Source organism: Hippoglossus hippoglossus, chromosome 21 (genome assembly GCF_009819705.1).
Source record: "Hippoglossus hippoglossus isolate fHipHip1 chromosome 21, fHipHip1.pri, whole genome shotgun sequence".
Taxonomy (NCBI): Eukaryota; Metazoa; Chordata; class Actinopteri; order Pleuronectiformes; family Pleuronectidae; genus Hippoglossus; species Hippoglossus hippoglossus.
The window spans coordinates 957,145-979,007 of NC_047171.1; the positions used below are offsets into that span (position 1 = coordinate 957,145).

The window sequence follows — 21,863 nt, forward strand, 5'->3', positions numbered from 1 at the left end:
CACACACACACTCTCTCTCACACACACACACACTCTCTCTCACACACACACACACACACACACAAACACACACACACACACACAAACACACACACACACACACACACACACACACACACACACACACACACACACACACACATACACACACACACACACACACACATACACACACACACACACACACACACACACACACACACACACACACACACACACACACAGGGGCTTTTGCCTGCACCTTCTCTTCCTGTTTGGGTTTGGAAATATCCTTAATAGCCTTTATTGAACAACAAGCTGAGAACAGTGATAAAATAAAACACGTGAAACAAAGTAAAGCAGATAAAAATGTTTTTTTAACTTAAAGTTTATGTTTAACTAATCTGACTAATAATTAATCATAATTATCATGAATAATTATGATTAATAATAATGATTCTACAGCAGCTGACCCTGTAGAACCTGCAGTGACTGACTCTGTCCAGCAGGTGGCGCTGTCTGGCACACTTCCTGTGCTGCTGTCTCACAGACACGCTTCTACTGCGCAGCCGCAGTGAGGGAGCAGGACAGACCGGAAACACAGCTGGAGTGTCTTCAAAATAAAACCTGTAAGGTGGGGGAACAGGCCAACCAGTTTAACTTGATCTAAATAATAATTCATACTTTAAATACATGTTGTATTCTTTCCTCTTTATTACTAGTAAATATGATTCATTATTAAAGATAAAAGTCTTCTTTAGCATCACGACCATCATACAATCCATTTATAACTTGTATCATTATTACATCATTCTATCTATTATTGTCATTGGTCTGCTTTATTTTGAAGTTGGGGGCCGGATGTGGTGCCGCTTGCCGCACCGCGCAGACAGGGGGCTGGACGCGGTGGCGGCAGACAGAGGAAGCAGCAGACCGCTCGGCTCGGCTCGGCTCGGCTCGGTGTGAAGCTCCGCGCTGTGAACGTTAGCTCCGGTGCTCTCACGGAATTAACCCCCACACGGACCCGGCGGAGAGGGGGAGCATCATGGCGACGTTGGGACCGGACTCCGCGGCTCGTCCTCCGCTCGGTTCTCCTCCGTCGACCCAGAATCTGCCTCCGAACCGCGGCTTGGAACGAGCCCTGGAGGAGGCGGCGGCCAGCGGCGTCCTCAACATCTGCTCCCGGAAACTGAAGGAGTTCCCCCGGACTGCGACTCAGCACGACCTGAGCGACACGGTGGAGGCAGGTAGGAGGTCGCACCTTTATATTATATACACATTTATATTACACTATATTATATGTATATATATATATATACACATATATACGTACATATATATACACAATGCGACTCAGCACGACCTGAGCGACACGATGGAGGTAGGTAGGTCACACGTTTATATTATACACACACACACACACACACACACATACATATATATACGATGGAGGCACGTAGGAGGTCACACTTATATATTATAAATATATATATAAATATATATGTGTGTATATATATATATATATACATACATACATTATACATTCAGCGACTCACCTCGGCCTGAGCGAAACAGTGAAGGCAGGTAGGAGATCATACGTATATACACACATACGTATATATATATATGTGTATATATATATATGTGTATATATATATATATACACATATATATATATATATATATATATACACACAAAGATGTGTCTCCATGACTCCAGATGACATCACATCATCATGACATTGATTTCCTCTTAATCCAACCATAACTTGTTACTACTGTTCTAACCGATAACTTAAACCTAACCTTAACCTAAGCTTAACTTAAGCCTGACCATTACAGGGATTCACAGAAAAATGAAAACTCATTATCTCCTCACCACTATGATGGAGGGGGAGGGGGGGGGGGGTGAACTCTGTAGCAGCCGAGTCCGATACAATTGAGATATTGAGAATTCAGACGTAATAAAACAACAGAAAAAACACAACATGCCTCCATTCTGCTCCTGTGATGTCATCAAGTGTCCGCAAGCCCCGAAACTCAAGTTCGACTTGAAACGATCTCGTTTTAAGCTTAAATGTCTTGACTCGTCGGACGTGCTGCCGTCTGCTAGCTTACCCACCTCTGGTGGACGTTTAGGCCTAAAACACAGGTCGTTCCCAGGCGAATATGAATGTGGATGGATTCTGATGAAACACTGTTCACCCCTGAGACTCCAGAAGGGTTTCTAACCCTAACCCTAACCCACCACTTCACCCCCCCCTCCATCATAGTGGTGAGTAGATAATGAGTGACGTTTCATTTTTGGGTGAACTATCCCTTTAATCTAAACTTAACTTACCTCACCTAAACCTAAACATAACCTTACCATTCCCTAAACTTAACCAAACCATACTCTTAACTTAACTTGAACCTAAACCTAACCTTAACCTAACCTTAACTTAACATAGACCTTCACCTAAACCTAACCTAAAGGGACTGGATTTTTGTCCACACAAAGAAAACAAGTCCCCATAATGTGACTGTGTCTACACACACACGCACACACACACACACACACACACACACACACACACACACACACACACACACACACACACACACACACACCAGTGCTAACTACTCTCTTCAGTAGCAGTTGTACTTTAACTACTGTCACTTGCATTAACTTTAGAAATCTTCAGCATTTTCTGAGCCGTGTGTGTGTGTGTGTGTGTGTGTGTGTGTGTGTGAAACTCTGAAGTGTTTTATTTTGAAATCCTGGATCACAGTGGGGGGGGGGGGGACCTGCAGTGGAATTCCCCACCACTTCCTTAAACCTGTAAACTGAGTGCCAGGGTGTGTTGGTTTATTTACATGAGTAAAGTTACCTTAGGCTCAGGTGAACATCTGTGAACATCTGTGTGTCTATATCACACGTGTCTGACATGACTGACACCAGTGAAGCAAGGGTTTCTGGGTAATGAAGTGTGTGTGTGTGTGTGTGTGTGTGTGTGTGTGTGTGTGTGTGTGTGTGTGTGTGTGTGTGTGTGTGTGTGTGTGTGTGTGTGTGTGTGTGTGTGTGTGTGTGTGTGTGTGTGTGTGTGTGTTGGAGGATCAGACTTTAGCAGCAGCTCTGACCCTTTTCTCTGTGTTCAGTCAGTATGATGAGCTGCTTTAATGTCAACTGACTCACTGGTGAACGACGACACTCTGTCAGCAGCATCAGTTTAAACTCAACTCACCAATAACAGATCATTTTATAAAGCTTTTACAGACCAAGACCTCTGGGTCTCTAGTCCTTTAGTCCGAAAGTTACTGAGTCATCTACTTCATTTCTTCTTCTTTTGGTGTCAGTGATTAAAGGACAAGGTTTATTTATCAGGTCGTTGCCATGCTGGTCTGATGGTAGTAAATAGCAACTCAGTGAAACTAAAATGAGAACAGAGTGAGACACACACACACACACACACACACACACACACACACACACACACACACACACACACACACACTGGTTGAGCCTAGTTTCATATCAGCAGACACACAAGTCTCAACTTGCAGTGAAACAAACTGCAGCAGTGTTTTCCCACCAACACTTTCATGTAACTCAGCTGAACGAGGCTGGAACACGAAGACGCGTTGCCCGACCACAGAGAAGGAGGGGGGGGGGGGATAATGAGGCTGCATCTCACATAGTTTAGTGAAGATTGAACGAATGAGAGTTTGAGAGAGGGGTCATGACTTTTCACCGAACAGATGACCAGTGTTCCTGGACGTGAATATTAGGCTACATCTACAGCACAAGGTTTTCCAAACTGAAAGTTTGAATGATTGCAGTTTGCTCAAATACCATCTGGCCTCCTCCATGTAAACAGTTGTATCGTTGTAAAATACGTAATGGAACTGAACAGCTGTTCGCAAAGACAACAGGCTCAGTAACACTTGTGATTGATTCTCCATGTTGTTCTACTCTGGTAGCTCAGGCTGGTTGTTTTATTCTGGAAGGTTGTCATGTGACAGGGGCCTGACGAATCAGAGAAGGCTACATCCTGACAGAAAAGACCCAATCAGCAAGAGGTTGTGAGCGTCCTCATTTCTAAACATCTCCGTTTGTGCTCGTCCAGATTTCAATGCAGCTCCAGAGTTTTCACGCTAAACGGATCCAGCAGCGTTTCCAAACTGTTTTAGTTTCTCTGAAGCTGTGAAGTGTGGACGCCTCACGGGTCTGGAGCAGAGATGATGAGTTTTCAAATGAAAACAAAGGCGTGTGGATGTTGCCTTTGTCAATCAATTCTTTTTTCTTGTCCTAGTTTTTATGACCAAAACTTTATTTAAATCTCGGACAGTTTACCACCGACCTCTGAACATTTTATGGTCTTTGCAAACCTAGCCTGTGTTTTCATCCAATGAAAATAGTCACGCACAGAAACCTTTTACAGAGTCTGAACCACTTTATTATTCATTAGAAAAACTGGCAGTAGGAGATAAAGCGTAGTGGAGCAGTGACGGAGGTTTTGTTGTTTTCTCACTTCTTGAAAAAGAACATTGGGTCCATCTGATCCCGAGGAGACGTCAGGCACAAGGAGAATTCATCCTGTGGCCAAGGAGCAGAGACATGATCACGATCAACCTTTAAACCTTCAGTGTTATTGACTAGACTTGAAGTGATTAGATCTCTTTGAAACCTGGAGAAATGTGGGCGTCCTGTGGCTTCGTCAGTTTAGTTCTCTGCTGTTTTACTTTCTTTTCTTCTACTGTTACTGCTCCAGATACCACTGCTGCCTGGAGTCATCCTGACCCCCTTCTATTCTGTTCTGTGCTGTTCTATTCTCCAGATGAGTGAATACTGAGTTAATACCGTGAATCTGTGGGTTTTATACTATGTGTGTCCATTAGCCGAGTAGCAGCCAGCTCCCACCATGTTCCCAGACAGTATGCATTCTGCAGTGTTTGGCAGCTTTTCAGAGGACACACACACACACACACACACACACACACACACACACACACACACACACACACACACACACACACACACACACACACACACACACACACACACACACACACACACACACACACACACACACACACACACACACACACACACACGGCCCAGCTTTATTCAGTGTGTGTGTGTGCGTGCACAGAGAGAGAGATTACATAAGATTACTCGTTTGTGCCTCACATTAACAACCATCTGCAGGATTTTTATTTCACTCTGACTGACCTCCGTTCGCTTCAGTCACTCACATCCAGATAAAAATAGATCTGCAGTCAATTTTCAAACTAGAATGTGCTTCCATTTTCTCTCTGTTTCCTTCCACTGGTTCAGATCCTGATGTGGTTTCATGTTTTTTTAGACAACAATGAGGAGCTGGAGCTCAGAGAAATAACATGTTGGAGGATTTAAACACACACTCACACCCTCACTTGTTCATCGTTGGCTGTGGTTTGGAATCTGATGGGATGTTAATTACAAGACAAATGAAAGAAGAAAATGGCTGCATTTATCCTTTAATGTCCCATTTTATAGAACATGAGATTTCCATGTCTTTTTATTAAAAAGCTACTTATTTATAGAATAGAATAGAACCTTTGTACAAATACAACAAAATGAATGAGAGGGGATTTATTAGAGAACGTCTGTGGTTCATAGAGAACACGTGGAGCATTTAGAAAACATGCTGCAACCAATGTTGTGTTGGTGACAATGGAAATGTTTTATTATATATTTTATACATTATTAAAATTACAATTTCTTGTAGAAATCCTCATTGTGCAGCCGTGGTACAGATGTGAACACAGTGTGTTTTTAGTGTGTGTGTGTGTGTGTGTGTGCACCTGGATTGATGCGTGTGCATGCCTGAGGCAGATACACCCCCCAGAGTTTACCACCCTGACTTCCTCTACCTCACTGATTTCCTTCCCCTTCATTTACCACACGTGCACACACATACACACATACACACACACATACACACTCGCACAGGAAGCTTTGGATTCTCAGGAATTCAGATCAGCGTTGGGTCAGAGGTGGGTCTATCCGCTCAGTGTTCCCGCCACACCTGTACATAATGACAGCTGGGAGAGCAACACACACACACACACACACACACACACACACACACACACACACACACACACACACACACACACACACACACACACACACACACACACACACACACACACAACCTGTGTCCATGGATGGAGCTGGTGTTAGCAGAGGGTTGGAGGCGGAGGCACCAGCCTCATGTATAGTGGATGAAGCAGTTAATGGACTGGTTGATGTTCCTCTCAGAGGAGCGAGCAGCCACAGACGCACCAGAGACCTGCTTCATTAATATTATGTAAAGTGAAGTGTTCAGGTAGTCAGCACTTTGTTTCTCAGGTCCTGAGGCTTCCTCTGGGAAAAACCTCCTAAAACCTCACGTTGTATAAAAAGTTCACTTCCCAGCCGCTGACGCAGAAATAGAAACATGAAGTGTCTGCGAGCCTCTTGAATAATGTCTTGGAAGTTAGTGCTCCGTCATGTAGGGACTTCTCCTGGTGCTGCTGGTGGTCAGTCTGACTGTGACAGACGTTTTTACTTCTTTTGCTTTAATTCGTGGTGAAGAAAATGTTTTACACTAAAAGTTAAGCAAAGAACTAGGTATAACACATAATCCACCTCTTGTTCATGTTGTGTTGTGGGAACTGTTCATCCTACCAAGGATGGTAAAACTTTGTGGATCTTTTGACAGCTCACCGTAGTGGAAGGATTCCTCTCGATGCTGCTGGTGGCCACTCAGGCAGATCTTAGTTTGGCTTTAATCCCTGATGAAGGAAGTGTTTTCAATCTGTTTGATTCAGGCTACAGTTACCATCACAACAAAATCTAACATATCTCCAGTTTTTTGTTTATGTTATAGGTTTATATAAAACCTATAAAAATGGTTTTGTCTGATATATTGTTTCCAGATGTTTGGTGTCAGGGTCATCCAGGCTTTAGTTTTTTCGACATGACAATGAGGACAGTGAATAGATTTAAAAATCACGACAACTCAAACCTTTCAAAGATTTAACAGAATGAGGACAAGAGGTTTGTTTTCGTGACCTGAAGTCAAAATGTCTGAGTTAGTGAAGTTCACCTGAAGACAGATGGAGTTTTCTTTCTTTATCATGACACTTGGGTGGAGCAGCGACGGCAGAGCTGTTGGTTCTGTCACCAGCACAGAAACAGGAAGTGACCGCTCCCCACCTCATTGTTTTCAGCTGTGATCTTTTCCTGTCCGGGAAACTAAGGAGAAACCCCCCATCCACCCACCTCACTGTGAAGTCCTGCTGCAGGTCACCAGCGGTTGGCAGCGTTTCTAACATACATTTGATGACAGTGAGCTGGACATTGACCTTGATTAACCTTAGAGGAACGTTTAGACTTTTAAAACTGATGGAGGCTTAACGGTGTCATTGTAATCCATCCCCTCTTCACCTCATGGTGCCGCTAGAGTAAAGGGTTGGATCCATTGTAGCGCCGTCGCCTCTTGTTTGACTTCTCGTTTGGTCGGACGATATTCTCTAGATTTTACATTCATAAGGACAAAAGCACTATGTCAATAGCTTTCTAGGATACGTATTCAGTTTGTAGACTGTAAATAAAGACGGAAGGCGTATTTCCACTTCCTGCCTTTGTACAAAAATGAAGCTGAAATATCTCCACCGCCGCCATCTTGCATTTGTTGATACCATTTGGAGTCTGTGCAGCAGTGATCGTGGAGTGATTAGCTATGTCTTGTAATATGTTAAATGTCTCATCATTAACATGGAGGAGACATGACCGATACTGCATCCAGCCACCGGGGGTGATCACGATTTCTTTACTTCACTTATGATGAGCTGTCATGTCGTCCATCTTTATATATGGATGGTGAAGATGAGGATGGGGATGTCATTGGAAAACATCTGATGGTCATTAACCTGAGCCCCATCTGCTTCCTTTTCTCTGGAGGGTTCGAACACATCTTACGTGGTTGGTTGAGCCGTCATCACGTGATCACTGTCTGTGACCTTGTCTCTGTTTAAAGGTCGTCTGTGGTCTCTAGGTCAAGTTGACTCCCAGAGTCTGTGATTCGCTGTTAAAAGTCTGTCTGCTGTCAATTTTTATTATTATATGAGACTTGTTTTTAGTCCCTCCTTCTGTGATGGGAGTGACACAGCCTCCAGTGTATAGAGAGGATCTTTGTTGAGCGGTCAGCTGATGGCCAAGCGAGGTCACCGAGCCCGGCAGGAAGTGGGCTTTTCTTTTGATACCTGACACCGGTGACTGCTGTGTGACTGCGGGCCACGACATCACTTCACAATCTGAAACCACGGTGATGATGTCACAGATTACATCATATGTTTTTGAACTTTTTTGTTCCAACATAAAAGCCTTCAGAGGTCAGAGCTGCAGGTCTGTGGGGGGGGCAGCGCTGCAGCGTTCAGGTGTCATGTCTGTTGGCGTCTGAGCTTAAATTAGATCTTTTGAGGATTTTTCTCTGGTTTGCCGCTGCACAGATCAGAGCAGCTGAAACACAAACACACATTTCTCTCTGCTGATGTAAGCCCTCGTCTCATGTACACGGAGCAGTTCATCTGTCAAAGATGATTATTAGACTTACCTTTGTTAACGTTATTTACCAGTAGGGTTAGGTAGTTTGCCTCCAGTTGCAGGAGTGTTACAGACATTAAGAATCACAACCACAGTGTGTGATGTAAAAAAGGTGTTTAATTCATAACGCAGAAGAATGAGAAGCAGTTTAATGTTTTTTATTTCTTGTTTTCGCTGTCCGGAGACAATCTCTCAGGCTCTGCTGTGTTTAAGATCTTTTGATCATCAAATAAATTTCTGTAACTATTTTAATTTCACCATCCAATTATCATTTTAGATCATGTTTTTTAAAGTATAAAAAAGCCACATTTATTGGTTTAGCCTCAAAATGACGGCTGTGTGTGTGTGTGTGTGTGTGTGTGTGTGTGTGTGTGTGTGTGTGTGTGTGTGTGTGTGTGTGTGTGTGTGTGTGTGTGTGTGTGTGTGTGTGTGTGTGTGTGTGTGTGTGTGTGTGAGGTCTCTGTGAAACATGTTGGTGGACGAGATGTTTCTAAAACAGAGACGTTACAGTGAGAGTTCGTCCTGACAGGAGACGAAGCCCTGAATAAGTAAACAGGAGCAGTCTCTCATCCTCCAAATGTAGGCCACACACACACACACACACACACACACACACACACACACACACACACCTCCCACTTAAATCCTCCTGGCATCAACCTGACACACACACACACACTCACATCAATAAACGTACACTATGTGAAGCACACACACTTTTCCATACCTCTCTCCTTCAGGCTTATCCTAATTCACCATGAAGCACATGCCAGCACACGCACACACACACACACACACGCACACACACACACACACACAATCGTAAAGTGAAATATGTTCAAATATAAAACTAATCCTACAGCCTGCGGTAGCTTCCCCCGCTCACGTATTTCTAAGTGTGTGTGTGTGTGTGTGTGTGTGTGTGTGTGTGTGTGTGTGTGTGTGTGTGTGTGTGTGTGTGTGTGTGTGTGTGTGTGTGTGTGTGTGTGTGTGTGTGTCGGGCTCTGAACAGGTCGGTTAACTTGACATGAAGCAGCATGAAACAAAGTAGAATGTCTTGTCTTTGAATGAATCATGTTTTTATTGAAGCTGAACTTCCTGTTTTTATGTGTTACTATCTCTGTGAGGACCAGCCCCCCCCCCCCGTGCAAAAGTCGTGGTTTCAATTTTCAGGACTTCATTACCCACAATTACTATCAGATAGTGTCAACAATCGAGTATCATAATGTGTGGTGTGGCAGTTTGCTGTGAGTGTGTGTGTGTGTGTGTCTGACAGAGGGTGGGTGGTGGTTTATGATCGTGCCATCCCTTGAAGCGCACACACACACACACACACACACACACACACACTGTGCTGACAGTAGAGAAGGATGTGGGTCAGTGGTGGGGGTCTTGTTGTTGTATTTGATGAGGGTGGGTGTGTGTGTGTGTGTGTGTTGACAGTCTGCCTGGTGGGTTGCCAGTTTGAGGAATCTCCCCCGTTTTAATCCTGTTAACGTCTCTGCCAGCTTTTCCTCTTTTTCCCTCAAGGTTTCTTCACTTTTTTTAATCTTTCTATTTTCTAACCTCAGGTTGTTTCGTCCTCCATCTGTCGCACTGTTTGTCTGTCTCTTCACCGTCCGTCTCTTATTTCAGTTGCTCAAAATCCTTTGTTTTATCTGCATTTAATTTAATGAAGAATAAGCTCAAATGTAACTTTTATTCCTTTGTCATCTTTACCTTTCCTTTAATTGCAGTTCATGTTTTGCGTTTTCGTGTCTGAATCTAAATGCACAAATGAATCCTCCTCTCCGGTGAACATACTTGGAAACGTGTGGAATAACAATGTCACAGATTAGACTGGTTCAAAGGATTACAACCAGTTCTATCCACTCCAATTTGCCTCAAATTAAGAAATGATGGGGGGGCCTTTACAAAGCAGAAGTTATATTCAGATGATACTGGAGCCACAAGAAATTTAAATGATGCTAATATTTAGTGTAGAAATTCATATTTATCAGTGTGATAAATAACCCCCAGGCCTTTAAATCCACTGTACGACTAATCCATGACTGTCTGCCAGCCCCTGGGACACACACACACACACACACACACACACACACACACACACACACACACACACACACACACACACACACACACACTCGCAGCTTTTGTTTGTGTGTCAGCCTGATGGAAACCAGCTGATACAGCTGATAAACTGTGTGATGTCTCTGTCGTGTACAGACGATGGAGCTGAACCTCACACGACATCATGTATTTACTGAGTCGAGCGGAAACGAGGTCTAAAGTCGAGAAGAACTTAGAAATGTAATCGTTAACTTCTTGCAGCCACGAAGATTGAAGACACAAACTATTGCTTATATCTCATCATGTAATATATTTGATGCTGCTCGCTGCTATCACCTCTCAAAGGTTACGGGTGGTTAGAGAAATGGGAGCAATGGTTTACAAACCACTGTAAATAAAGATGGATGACATGACATAAGTAAAGAGAAACTATGTGGATCGCCCTCTGGTGGCTGGCTGCAGTATAGGTCATGAACCTCCTCCATGTTACCAGATGGGACATTGACCAAACCAAAAATGAAAGTAGACGTTAAATTAATGTTTCTCAAAGATGTTGTTCCTTTAAAAATGCTTGGTATGATATTCACGCTGCCTTTAACCTCTGTACTGTCTCACTGAGATCACCCAGCTGTGTGGGTGTGTGTGTGTTTGTGGGTGGGTGGGTGGGTGTGGGTGGGTGTGTGGGGGTGTGTGGGGGTGTGTGGGTGGGTGTGGGTGGGTGTGTGTGTGTGTGTCTTCAGGCTTCTGGTTTCTGTAACCAAATTTTACTCCACCAGATATTAAAACAACAACAGTATCATATGACGGAGCCGTATCCACTTAATTAGCCAACATGGAGGAGCCAAGTGCTGTCATTGTGTGTGTGTGTGTGTGTGTGTGTGTGTGTGTGTGTGTGTGTGCGTGTGCGTGTGCGCGTGTGCGTAGATGATAAAGGACCAGACGGATCTTTCTGGGTGTTCGTCTCTCGTCCTACTTTTCCTTCCAGGGAGGATGGAAAGTGGGACGATTGACAAAGCAGCATGAGGACGAAACTTTGTGTCATGAGTAAATGATGAGACAACAGAATAAACACACACAGATTGTTTCCTCTACGTTTGTTTTGTCCAAAGAGGGATTTAAACCGCCAGCAGTGTCTGGTGTCAGCATGTTGTTCTACACGCGAGGCCTCGCTGTTCTCCGAGTGAGGCCGAGCGAGTCGGTGGGCGGATGTTCTTTTGAACCACTCGCTCTCTGTTATGTAACAGTCGGAGAACAAAACACTCAGAGACAAATGGAGCGAGGGAAATGTCTGAGGGAGGAGAAGAGTGAAACCAAGTTCTGCTTTGAAAGGATTTAAAGAGTCTGTTATTCTCTAGTTTTCTCATCAGATCCCATGAAAAACCACAAACCAGCAAAGTGTGTCTGTCAGTACTTATGTTTTACCACTGAAAACACACATGTGTTTACTTTGTACATATGTTTCTACTTTGACATGAAATGTGTTTTTGTGTCAGTTAAAAGAATAATTGAATGTTCTTTTGTCCCTCCTGTAATTATCACTTCTGTTTGAGAGATAATCTTGTTTTCACGTTTGGAAATACTAGAGAATATAAGTCTGGATTCCGTGAGTTACAACTTTAGCCTTGTTTTTTTAAAGGAGACATTCTGCTCAGATTTTGGTTGATAATTGTTAATTAGTGTTATGACTGTAAAATGTTTTCATGCTCTAATGTTCCTCAGAGTCCATCGCTGCTGCTCCTCTTTTCAGCCTCTGTCTCAAACACTTGGTTTTAGCTCCTGTCTCTTTAAGACCCTCCTCCTGATAAAGGCTGCTCTGATTGGCTAACTGGTCCACTTTGTTGTGATTGGTCGACGGTTTCCAGTGCGTGAGATGTCTGCTCTCGCTCCACCTGGATTTGTCAGGGGGCGTGTCAGAGTAGCCGCTAGGTGTGGTCATGCACGTTAGTCTGGAAGCTGCAGAGAATAATCTATAGTATAGAAACGTCCCGTTAACACATGTACAAAAGAACAGAGAACTATTGTCAGTCACTATAACAAAATTTAAACCCGTCACTGGTTCAAATTCCTCTAGAGCAGCAGGAAACGTCTGAATGACGACGAATACACTGGAGGTCTTTGCTCTGATTGGTTTAGAGAGCATCTTCTGCTGTTGACTTCTGGATAAATCACACACACATATGAACACAGAGTCTTTTTAAAATGTCAGAGAGGAATCACTTGGAGCTGAGATCGTTTTCTGAGGTCAAATAAATCTCCTAATGGTGCATAAGGAATGTTCCAGTAGCTCAGGAAAACAATGTGGGGTGAAAACTGTGTGTGTCTGTGTGTGTCTGTGTGTGTCTGTGTGTTTTACTCCCATAAAAAGACCTTATAAAGCAAATCTGCTGTTTGAGTGAGGTTGTGGCAGATGGACGTGGGTCGAGAAATAGGTCATGTAGAATTCTTGTGGGAGGACCAGCCATTCCTACACACACACACACACACACACACACACACACACACACACACACACACACACACACACACACTCTGCATCTATGTTTAGAACTGGAGACGCTTGGACGAACTGCAAATATGCATTTTTTGCCCCAAGATAAAAAAGAAACACACACATCGTTGTGCAGCAGCTGATGCATCACACACATGCATGTTTGCACAGACATGTGACTCTGCATCCATGCATGAAGTCTCACGTGGTTGTCATGGTGACATCATCCCCCATTAGCTTGTTGTGAGAACATCTGTCCATCCAGCTGCTGAAAATAATGGATTAATAAACTTATTGCATCTGGTTCAACTGGTCACTGTGACCTCACAAAATATTTGTGTTAATTCAAGAATTCTTAGACTAATTATGAAACTGTTCTGTTGATTAAATTCCTTCAAAGTGCCGTCACGTTGTTGCTCAGCGTATCAGAGCTGGACGACAGCGTCGAGCCACGTTAACCTGTTTCCCTCCAGTTAGCTCCTGCAGCTCGTAGACTCTGGTCTGTCCACTCATCCACAGACACCACAGACACAACAGACAGAGAAATGGTGTTCCATTGGTGTGTGTGTGCGTGCGTGCGCGCGGGTGCGTGTGTGTGTGAGAGCTTTGAGCTTTGAGAGGTTAAGACTTGGTTTGGTCAGGGGTCAGGTTGGGGTCAGGTATTCAGTTGTGATGGTTAATGTGTCTGTGTCTCTATACCAAATATATATATATATTCTCTTGGTGTGTGTGTGTGTGTGTGTGTGTGTGTGTGTGTGTGTGTGTGTGTGTGTGTGTGTGTGTGTGTGTGTGTGTGTGTGTGTGTGTGTGTGTGTGTGTGTGTGTGTGTGTGTGTGTGTGTGTGTGTGTGTGTACTAGTTCTTCTTTTCTTCTTTATGACCTTTTCCAGTATAAACACTGACCAGTAGACCTCAATGGGACCGAAGCTTGGTCCCATAAAGCTAAAGGTCCTGACGTACAGGTTCACTCTCTTAGGTCAGATGTAGATTGTGGTTTATTAAGGTTCAGGTATGAACTGGTCCTGGTTTAGGTTAACTATGAGGTTTTAGTTTAGTCGTCCACAATGACTGGAAGTCAATGCAAAGTCCTAGCTACACAAACTTGTGTGTGTCTGTGTTGTGTGTAAGGCCTGTCATTATTGTGCTGCAGGGAGGAGTCCTGCCTTTTCCTGCACAACCCCAGGATGCAGCTGTTACACACACACACACACACACACACACACACACACACACACACACACACACACACACACACACAGAATATATAGTTACTGTCGAGATCCTCAGACACATCCAGACGACCTGACGCTGCAGAATTTCAATTTAAACCAGAAAGAAACGCAGTCTTCATCTTCAGCCGACAGCTGAACCACATGAAGTCAGCAGCTGCCGATCAGTGACTTACAAACCGTTTACATGTAGTTTGTTTTCCTCATCTTCAGCTCAAGAAAAACGGAAACAGGAAAAGTATAATATCTTCCATATAAAGTCACAAGAAGAGAATCAGAAATGAAAGTAGTTGTGCTGGAATGAAGAGTTCATGTAATATCTGGGTTTTACCACAGGAACCAGTCGTGTGCAGCAGTGAACCACATCTTGATCGGGTGGTGAACAGTGACCACACACTGAGTGTTGGGACGAGACCTTTCATTGTCTCACTAACTCCTGCAGCCAATAAGACCACAGCACCAGCACCTCAGTTAGGTGCACACAATGTTTCAACGTGCGTTTTGGCACCACAATAACAAACCTATTGTCCCTTTACCTGACAGATATGCATCTGTAATTTCTATTAGATAGATTAGATTCTCAGTCATTGGGGACAAGGCTGTTTGTCTTCAGGCTGTTGAACACGTCTTCTTGTACATCCTGCAGCGGTGGTTAATATCTGTCCTACAATATAATGTAGATAATTTGAACCTTTTTATTTCACCATATCGAACTGACGCAGACGTGTGTCGTGGGTGCAGATCTGTCGTTGCAAAAACATTCATACGATCACTTCCTGTTCAGCAATTTGTCTACAAAGTTAAAACAGTAAGTTTGTTTTATTGCTACGATGCTTTATACTTTATTACAGACCTTTTATTTTGAAAAGTTGTGAAGGTCTGTCTGAATATTGTGTAGTTTAACAGACTCTGAAACAGAAGATTAGAACAGACGCTGGTGATAATATTAATGATATCATTACTGATCTGGATGTGGGTCACCATGGCGACAGTCAAAGCCTGAACAGAACTCTGTGTTGATCAGTGGGCAGGAGACATTCTTGTGTCTCAGCTGCTCGGCCTCCACATTCCTGTGTTTGTACAGTACAACAATCACACAATCACACAATCACACATCACTGCTCACACGGTGTCTACACTCTGATTAGTCATTTGTAACCATGGGTAACTTCCATTATTTTGCTGCTGTGGAAACAGTTTGATGCAGAATGTCAGAGGTCACGAGGTCATGAGCCTTTGTGAGAATAAAACAATATCAATAATTACCGCAATACAATTTACATCAATACAATGTAAAGTCCAACGTATAAATCAATATGATTCTTATGCATTGTAGAAGATTGGTACAATAATTGACCTGCTAAATGTTTTTTGAGTCTTATAATATAATACAAATATATAATAATGTAATAACGTGACAATTATGGTGATAATTACTGTTAATTATCGATATCGACGGAACATATCCAAGGGGATGAAGTGGTTTAGTCCAGCTCACGGAACTGAAACACAGCTGAGACGACTGAGTTCACCCTGACTCCAGAAGGCATCGTCTCCACGTGGAGCTCGACTGTCTCATGACACCGGAGCTGAATCACGTGTTCAGACGTGTTGTTTCACGCTGGAGGGTCATCATCCTCTCCATGGTGACCTCTGGGCCATTGGTCCTGTAGTGTGAGTGGAGAGATTCAGGTCACCAATTAAATCATAAATAACAGTGAGGTTACACCAACACCTTCTGACCAGCTGGTTGTTGGTCACTCACTCAACTCACAAGTTACTAGTAGTAGTAGTAAGAGTGTGTGTCTGTGGGTGTGTGTGTGTCTCATTGTGTAAATGATCTCACTCACATGACCTCATGTGTAGACACATTCTAATAGAACCTGACACATCTGTGAGACTGATGTGTCCTTAATGTGTGTGTGTGTGTGTGTGTGTGTGTGTGTGTGTGTGTGTGTGTGTGTGTGTGTGTGTGTGTGTGTGTGTGTGTGTGTGTGTGTGTGTGTGTGTGTGTGTGTGTGTGTGTGTGTGTGTGTGTTATTCATTAAGGTCACTGCAGTTTCCACCACATTATGATTTTCAGTGAATTATTAAAGAGGTTAAAGAGATGTGATGGTGTTGGAACACACACACACACACACACACACACACACACACACACACTCTCTCAGTGAGTCAGACTGCTGCTGTTTGCTCGGAGGATGAAAGCTCGACTGACTCGCTCTTTGTTTCTCAGCTGCACAGTTTAAAATAGCACTTCCTGTGACTGACCCACGATGCAACGCTGCGTCTGAGCTGCTGATGCTCAGACGCAGCGGGACAGAGCGAGTTGTTCAGGTCTGTGTCTGTCTCACAGTTCAGTCTTTGTTAATAATTTAATGTTTGTCATGATCGTGGTAATTTCTAGTTCTGAATCAGATAATCATATTTTATGAGAACACGTCTTTGTGGTGCCAGCGACACCCGGTGGCCGGAGGCTTTACGTCTTCAGGTTGTCTGTCCCTCTCATTGTTGAGACAACATCTTAAGAACTGAGGGGATTTCTTCAAACATTCATTGGGACTCAAAGATGAACTGATTAGATTTTGGTGGTCGAAGGTGAAAGGTCACTGTGAACTCACAAGATCACAGGATCATGTTGTGCCTCATGAACTCCAGAGAATCACAGAATCCTGTGTCTCAATTCAGAGCCGCCTCCCTCTGAGGTCACAGCCCACGTGGCCTAGAAAGGAGGCGATCTTCATAGGCTTCATTGGACCAAGCAACAGAGCTCCAGCTGATCATGATAGTTTGATGTGTACTGTTAGGTTGAGTTGATGCGTGATAGGATGATGACATGAAGCTTCTGATGTCTCGTCACAAGACGTCACCATTAGCCTTCGTCTCTCGGGGATGTGAGGACACATTTATTGTCTCATTTGAAAACAGCCCCTGAAATGGGACAGTGTCTCCGCTGTGATCCAATCGATCTTCAGACGCAGCCTCTGAAGGATGAACAGTTAGTGACTCACAGATGAACTGGTTAGTTTTCAGTGGTCAAAGGTCACGGTGATGTCACGTGTGTCTGGTGATAACATCTATGTAGACTGGAACGGCACTTTTTGGCAAAGAGAGCCGACCGGGAGGGGACGTTTCATTCGTTTAGAGAGTGTCTGTGTTGTCAGGAGAAAATCAGACCACAGATAATCAACTTGAAGACCTTGTTGTATTTTAATTGTACAGAGTAAAATCTGACAACACAAAAACACAACACCCATAACTTTTCCATGACGTTTTCCAGCAGAGGAAATGAGCTCTTGTTCTCCTTTCGCTCTGTTGGCGAAACAAAATGTGTTTTCACGAGTGTTGAGCTCAGCCTCTGCAGAACAATGTGGAATAATTGGCCCTGACATTTCTTGGCCTTATTTTGCGGCTGCTGATAACGTCACTTGATGTTGTTCCTGCGGAGCTGCAGCAGGATGTGATGTCATCAGTCCTGGCCCTGAGTGTCTGACCCCAGCCCCCCCCAGCCCCTCGACCAAACACCGACCTCCCTGAGTCCGACGACACTTGTTCCTCTGGAGCAGAATGTAAAGGGTGGAGTTTAATATTCATCGAGTTACACTGAGTTGTCAGTTTATTAGGAACAACAAGCTGAAACTAACACCGGCCTGAAATCAAACCTCCGTCATGAAGGTTAAAAAGTTCAGTTTGTGTTGAGTCCACTTTGTGGTGGTTTTGAGGACAGAGCTTTTGTTGCTGTTGAACTGTTTGTGTTGAACCTGCAGATTTTTATCAGTGAGGTCGAGCTGACTCAGACTTTCTCAGTCCAGCTTCATGAAGGATCAGGATCAGGCTGTCGTCCGAATACACTGACAGTGCTTTTATTTTATTATTTATCATAATATGATGTAATAGTCTAAACTGTCTTCAACTGTTATGAAGTCAAAAGTTAAAAACACAAACTCTATTTAATTGGTTTTATTTTCAACCATGAATTAAACACACAACCAAATATACTTGGTTGAGGAAATAAACATAATTTCTATGTAAAATGTAAACATACATTTTTTACATCATTTACTCAGTAAACAGAAACCCAGTCTGTGAAAGATTCTTATTGGTCAGCAGATGAATCCGTCAGACTTTATTTTTCTCTGATTTATTTAAGTTTTCCTTATAAAATACATTTGTATCTGAGTTAATTCATATCATCCTGGAGACGAGGAGCAGTGACAGAATTCACTGATTTGACTTTAATGTGATCACTAACTCAGGACTACAAACACTTCCTCTTGGTGTCGTCACTGACTTCGAAGTCGCACGACACCAGAGTCAAGTTACAGCAGATGGTAAAAACCAGATGAGGCAGCTTCACTGCACAACCACAACAAGTCTGAGAACTCACGTCACATCGGGCTGGATTTGTTTTGTCATTTGTTCAAATTCACAGGAAGTGACCGAAACAACTTGATGGTTGAAATAAGGAAATGTTTAAAATGTTTGAACCAATAGAATTCTGCTCTTTTCCACATTCATTAATAAAACCCTGTCTCCGCTCTATTTCTGATGTTCATGTTTATGTGTATATATATATATATTTATATCATGTTTTCTCTCTGTTCTCTGTTTGCAGACTTGTCGAAGAACCGACTGGCAGACGTCCCCTCAGAGGTCTGTCACCTGGTTGCCTTGGAAACACTAAACCTGTATCACAACTGCATCAGGACCATCCCAGACAGCATCATCACCCTGCAGTCACTCACCTCCTTAAACCTCAGGTACACACACACACACACACACACACACACACACACACACACACACACACACAGACACACACACAGACACACACACACACGCACACACACACACACACACACACACACACACACACACACACACACACACACACACACACACACACACACACACACACACACACACACAGCCTTAGACTGAATCATTGTGACAAAGCAAAAATAAAGGTGTTATTATTCGTTGGCTTACAGTTGTAGCTTGTCCACTGCTTGACTGAGCTGTGATATTCATAACACTGTAGACAGCAAGTCTTTAAATATTGTCACAGAAACGCAGGCTAATCCCATTTGAATTTTAAGCTTTAATACACCAACCCACGCACACACACACTGTCCTGTCAGAACAGGAAGGACACTCTGCTTTCCTCTCCAGTCTTATTTTTAGTCTCTTTAAAGGGAACCAGAGACGTTTATCTTCAAGTTTTCACATGTAAAAATACCAGAACATTTAAGACCTCGAGCAGGAAGCTGTTATTAATCTGTGCTACAGTCGGATTCATCCTCTGGGAACCAGGAATAACTTCACTAATTGTCACAAACATCCAGAATCTGAAAACGTCTCAAGAGCTCTGAGGTCGTGAAGTGACCACGTGAGCATGACCCCATGTGACGGAAGGAAAACTCACAGTTGTGTTTTTCAGTTCAGAATAATGTGGACACACACACACACACACACACACACACACACACACACACACAGACACACAGACAAGAATCACAATCACTAAAACGTCTCCAACATAAAAGTGTAATATAACTCTTCCATTCTGTCTGTCTGTCTGTCTGTGTGTGTGTGTGTGTGTGTGTGTGTGTGTGTGTGTGTGTGTGTGTGTGTGTGTGTGTGTGTGTGTGTGTGTGTGTGTGTGTGTGTGTGTGTGTGTGTGTGTGTGTCTGCAGCTGTATAAACTCCCTCATGTTTCCTGAATGTTATTTTCAGAGCTGAGTCAGAGGGAGTTTCACAGTCTTGTGGTATGTGTGTGTGTTTTGTGTATAGTGTGTGTTGCTTGTGCGTCTGCTGCTCTGAGATTAGAGACACTGTTAACTTTGCTTTTCTCAGTCAGATTTATTTCTCTACTTTTTGTGGCCTGAAGACGACACAGAGCGTGTTGTGATCATCTTCTTCGTTTCCTGTACAATTCGTTCCACATCAATAAAGTCAGAAGATGTAAATGCTGATGTTTGTGTTTCAGTCGTAATCAGCTGGGCTCCCTGCCGGCCTGTCTCTGTGGTTTACCTCTGAGAGTCCTCAACGCCAGCAACAACAAGCTGGTCTGTCTGCCAGAGACCATCAGACACCTGCACAACCTCATGGAGCTGGTGAGACACACACACGCACACACACACACACACACACACACACCTTTTCTTTCCACATTTAATGAAGATGAACACAACTTGATTAACGTTTGAATCACATGTGTTGTTGTGTTGTGTTCGCCCCCTGCAGGACATCAGCTGCAATGAGATCACGGCTCTTCCTCGTCACATCGGCAGACTCAAAGCTTTACGAGAACTAAACGTTCGTCGGAACCTCCTCTGCGTCCTGCCAGAAGGTGAGTGTGTGAACAAGATGATTCTTTATGTGGTGTCACGTCCGCTCAGGTGATTTCAGACACTTCATCCTTAACAATAGTTAAATTCGGTTTGAAACGATTTAACCAAGTTTTCATTTATTTTCTCTTTGGGTGAATTTAGATCAATCCGTTATGATTTGTGTTTTCTGATGAGCTCAGCAAACTTTTCTCGCTCACACTTTTATTGCGTGTTGTTGAAAAGTGTGTGAGTGTGGTAAGTGTCTGATTCCTCAGTAAGCTGCCACACCCATCACAGAAATATCCTGAAGCCTCAGTGTGACCGAAGATCGGCCTCAGAGACAAACAGATCTGTGACGACCACGGAGGAGACGCAGGCTGCTGACTTTAAAACCAGACACTGTTAATAAAGTCGTGTCTCCACCTCCTCCTACTATCATGAAGTCAACATATCTCAGATAGAAACGCTGCCATCTTGTGGTGATGACGTCATTTGGTATCGACCAATCGGGAGTCAGTCTCAGCTGTCAATCACGACGTCTCAGCCCATTTTATATCATCAAATAACTAATTAAACCAAAACTTTTTTAACATGTACTTTCATTTTTTTGTTTGGTCCATTTCCCGTCCGCTAACATGGAGGAGGAGGAGTTTAGGACCTATACTGATGATGGTGTGTGTGTGTGTGTGTGCGTGTGTGCGTGTGCGTGTGTGTTCTTTCTTACAGACCTGGCTGATCTTCCTCTGGTGAAGTTTGACTTCTCCTGTAACAAGGTCTCCACCATCCCAGTGTGTTTCAGGAAGATGAAGCAGCTTCAGTCGCTCCAGTTAGAAAACAACCCACTGCAGAGTCCACCCGCACAGGTACACACACACACACACACACACACACAGACTCACACTCACGCACAGACACAGACAATCACACACACACACACACAGCTTGTCGCCCTCACCATGCTGTTTTCTTCTTTTTTTATTTTCAGTTATGTCTCTTAACTTCCTTCCTCTATTGTTTCATGTCTTGGTCCTGATTGGTTCACACAGCTCGTCACACAGTTCTCAAACACGACATCTTCTGTGATTGGTCAAAAATAAACGAGCTGGGACGACAGAAGATGAAAACTAATGAAATCTTTCTCTTCCTCCTCAG

The 21,863-nt window shown here is 43.5% G+C and overlaps 1 protein-coding gene across 7 annotated transcripts in view; it reads left to right on the plus strand.

Annotated features, from left to right (window-relative positions):
- The first annotated feature begins 858 nt into the window (after window positions 1–858).
- Window positions 859–21,863, plus strand: part of lrch1 (leucine-rich repeats and calponin homology (CH) domain containing 1) — a 38,096-nt gene continuing 17,091 nt past the window's right edge. For 6 of the 7 annotated variants that reach the window (XR_004612420.1, XR_004612421.1, XM_034573287.1 and 3 more), the window contains exons 1-5: window positions 859–1,226; window positions 18,995–19,139; window positions 20,369–20,495; window positions 20,626–20,731; window positions 21,438–21,574. Coding sequence is in view for 5 of the 7 variants with exons in the window: in XM_034573287.1 (XP_034429178.1) it covers window positions 1,025–1,226; window positions 18,995–19,139; window positions 20,369–20,495; window positions 20,626–20,731; window positions 21,438–21,574 (717 nt within the window). In the remaining 2 variants the exon portion in view is untranslated. The remainder of the gene's footprint in view (window positions 1,227–18,994; window positions 19,140–20,368; window positions 20,496–20,625; window positions 20,732–21,437; window positions 21,575–21,863) is intronic. The other variant, XM_034573288.1, reaches the window with a different exon arrangement.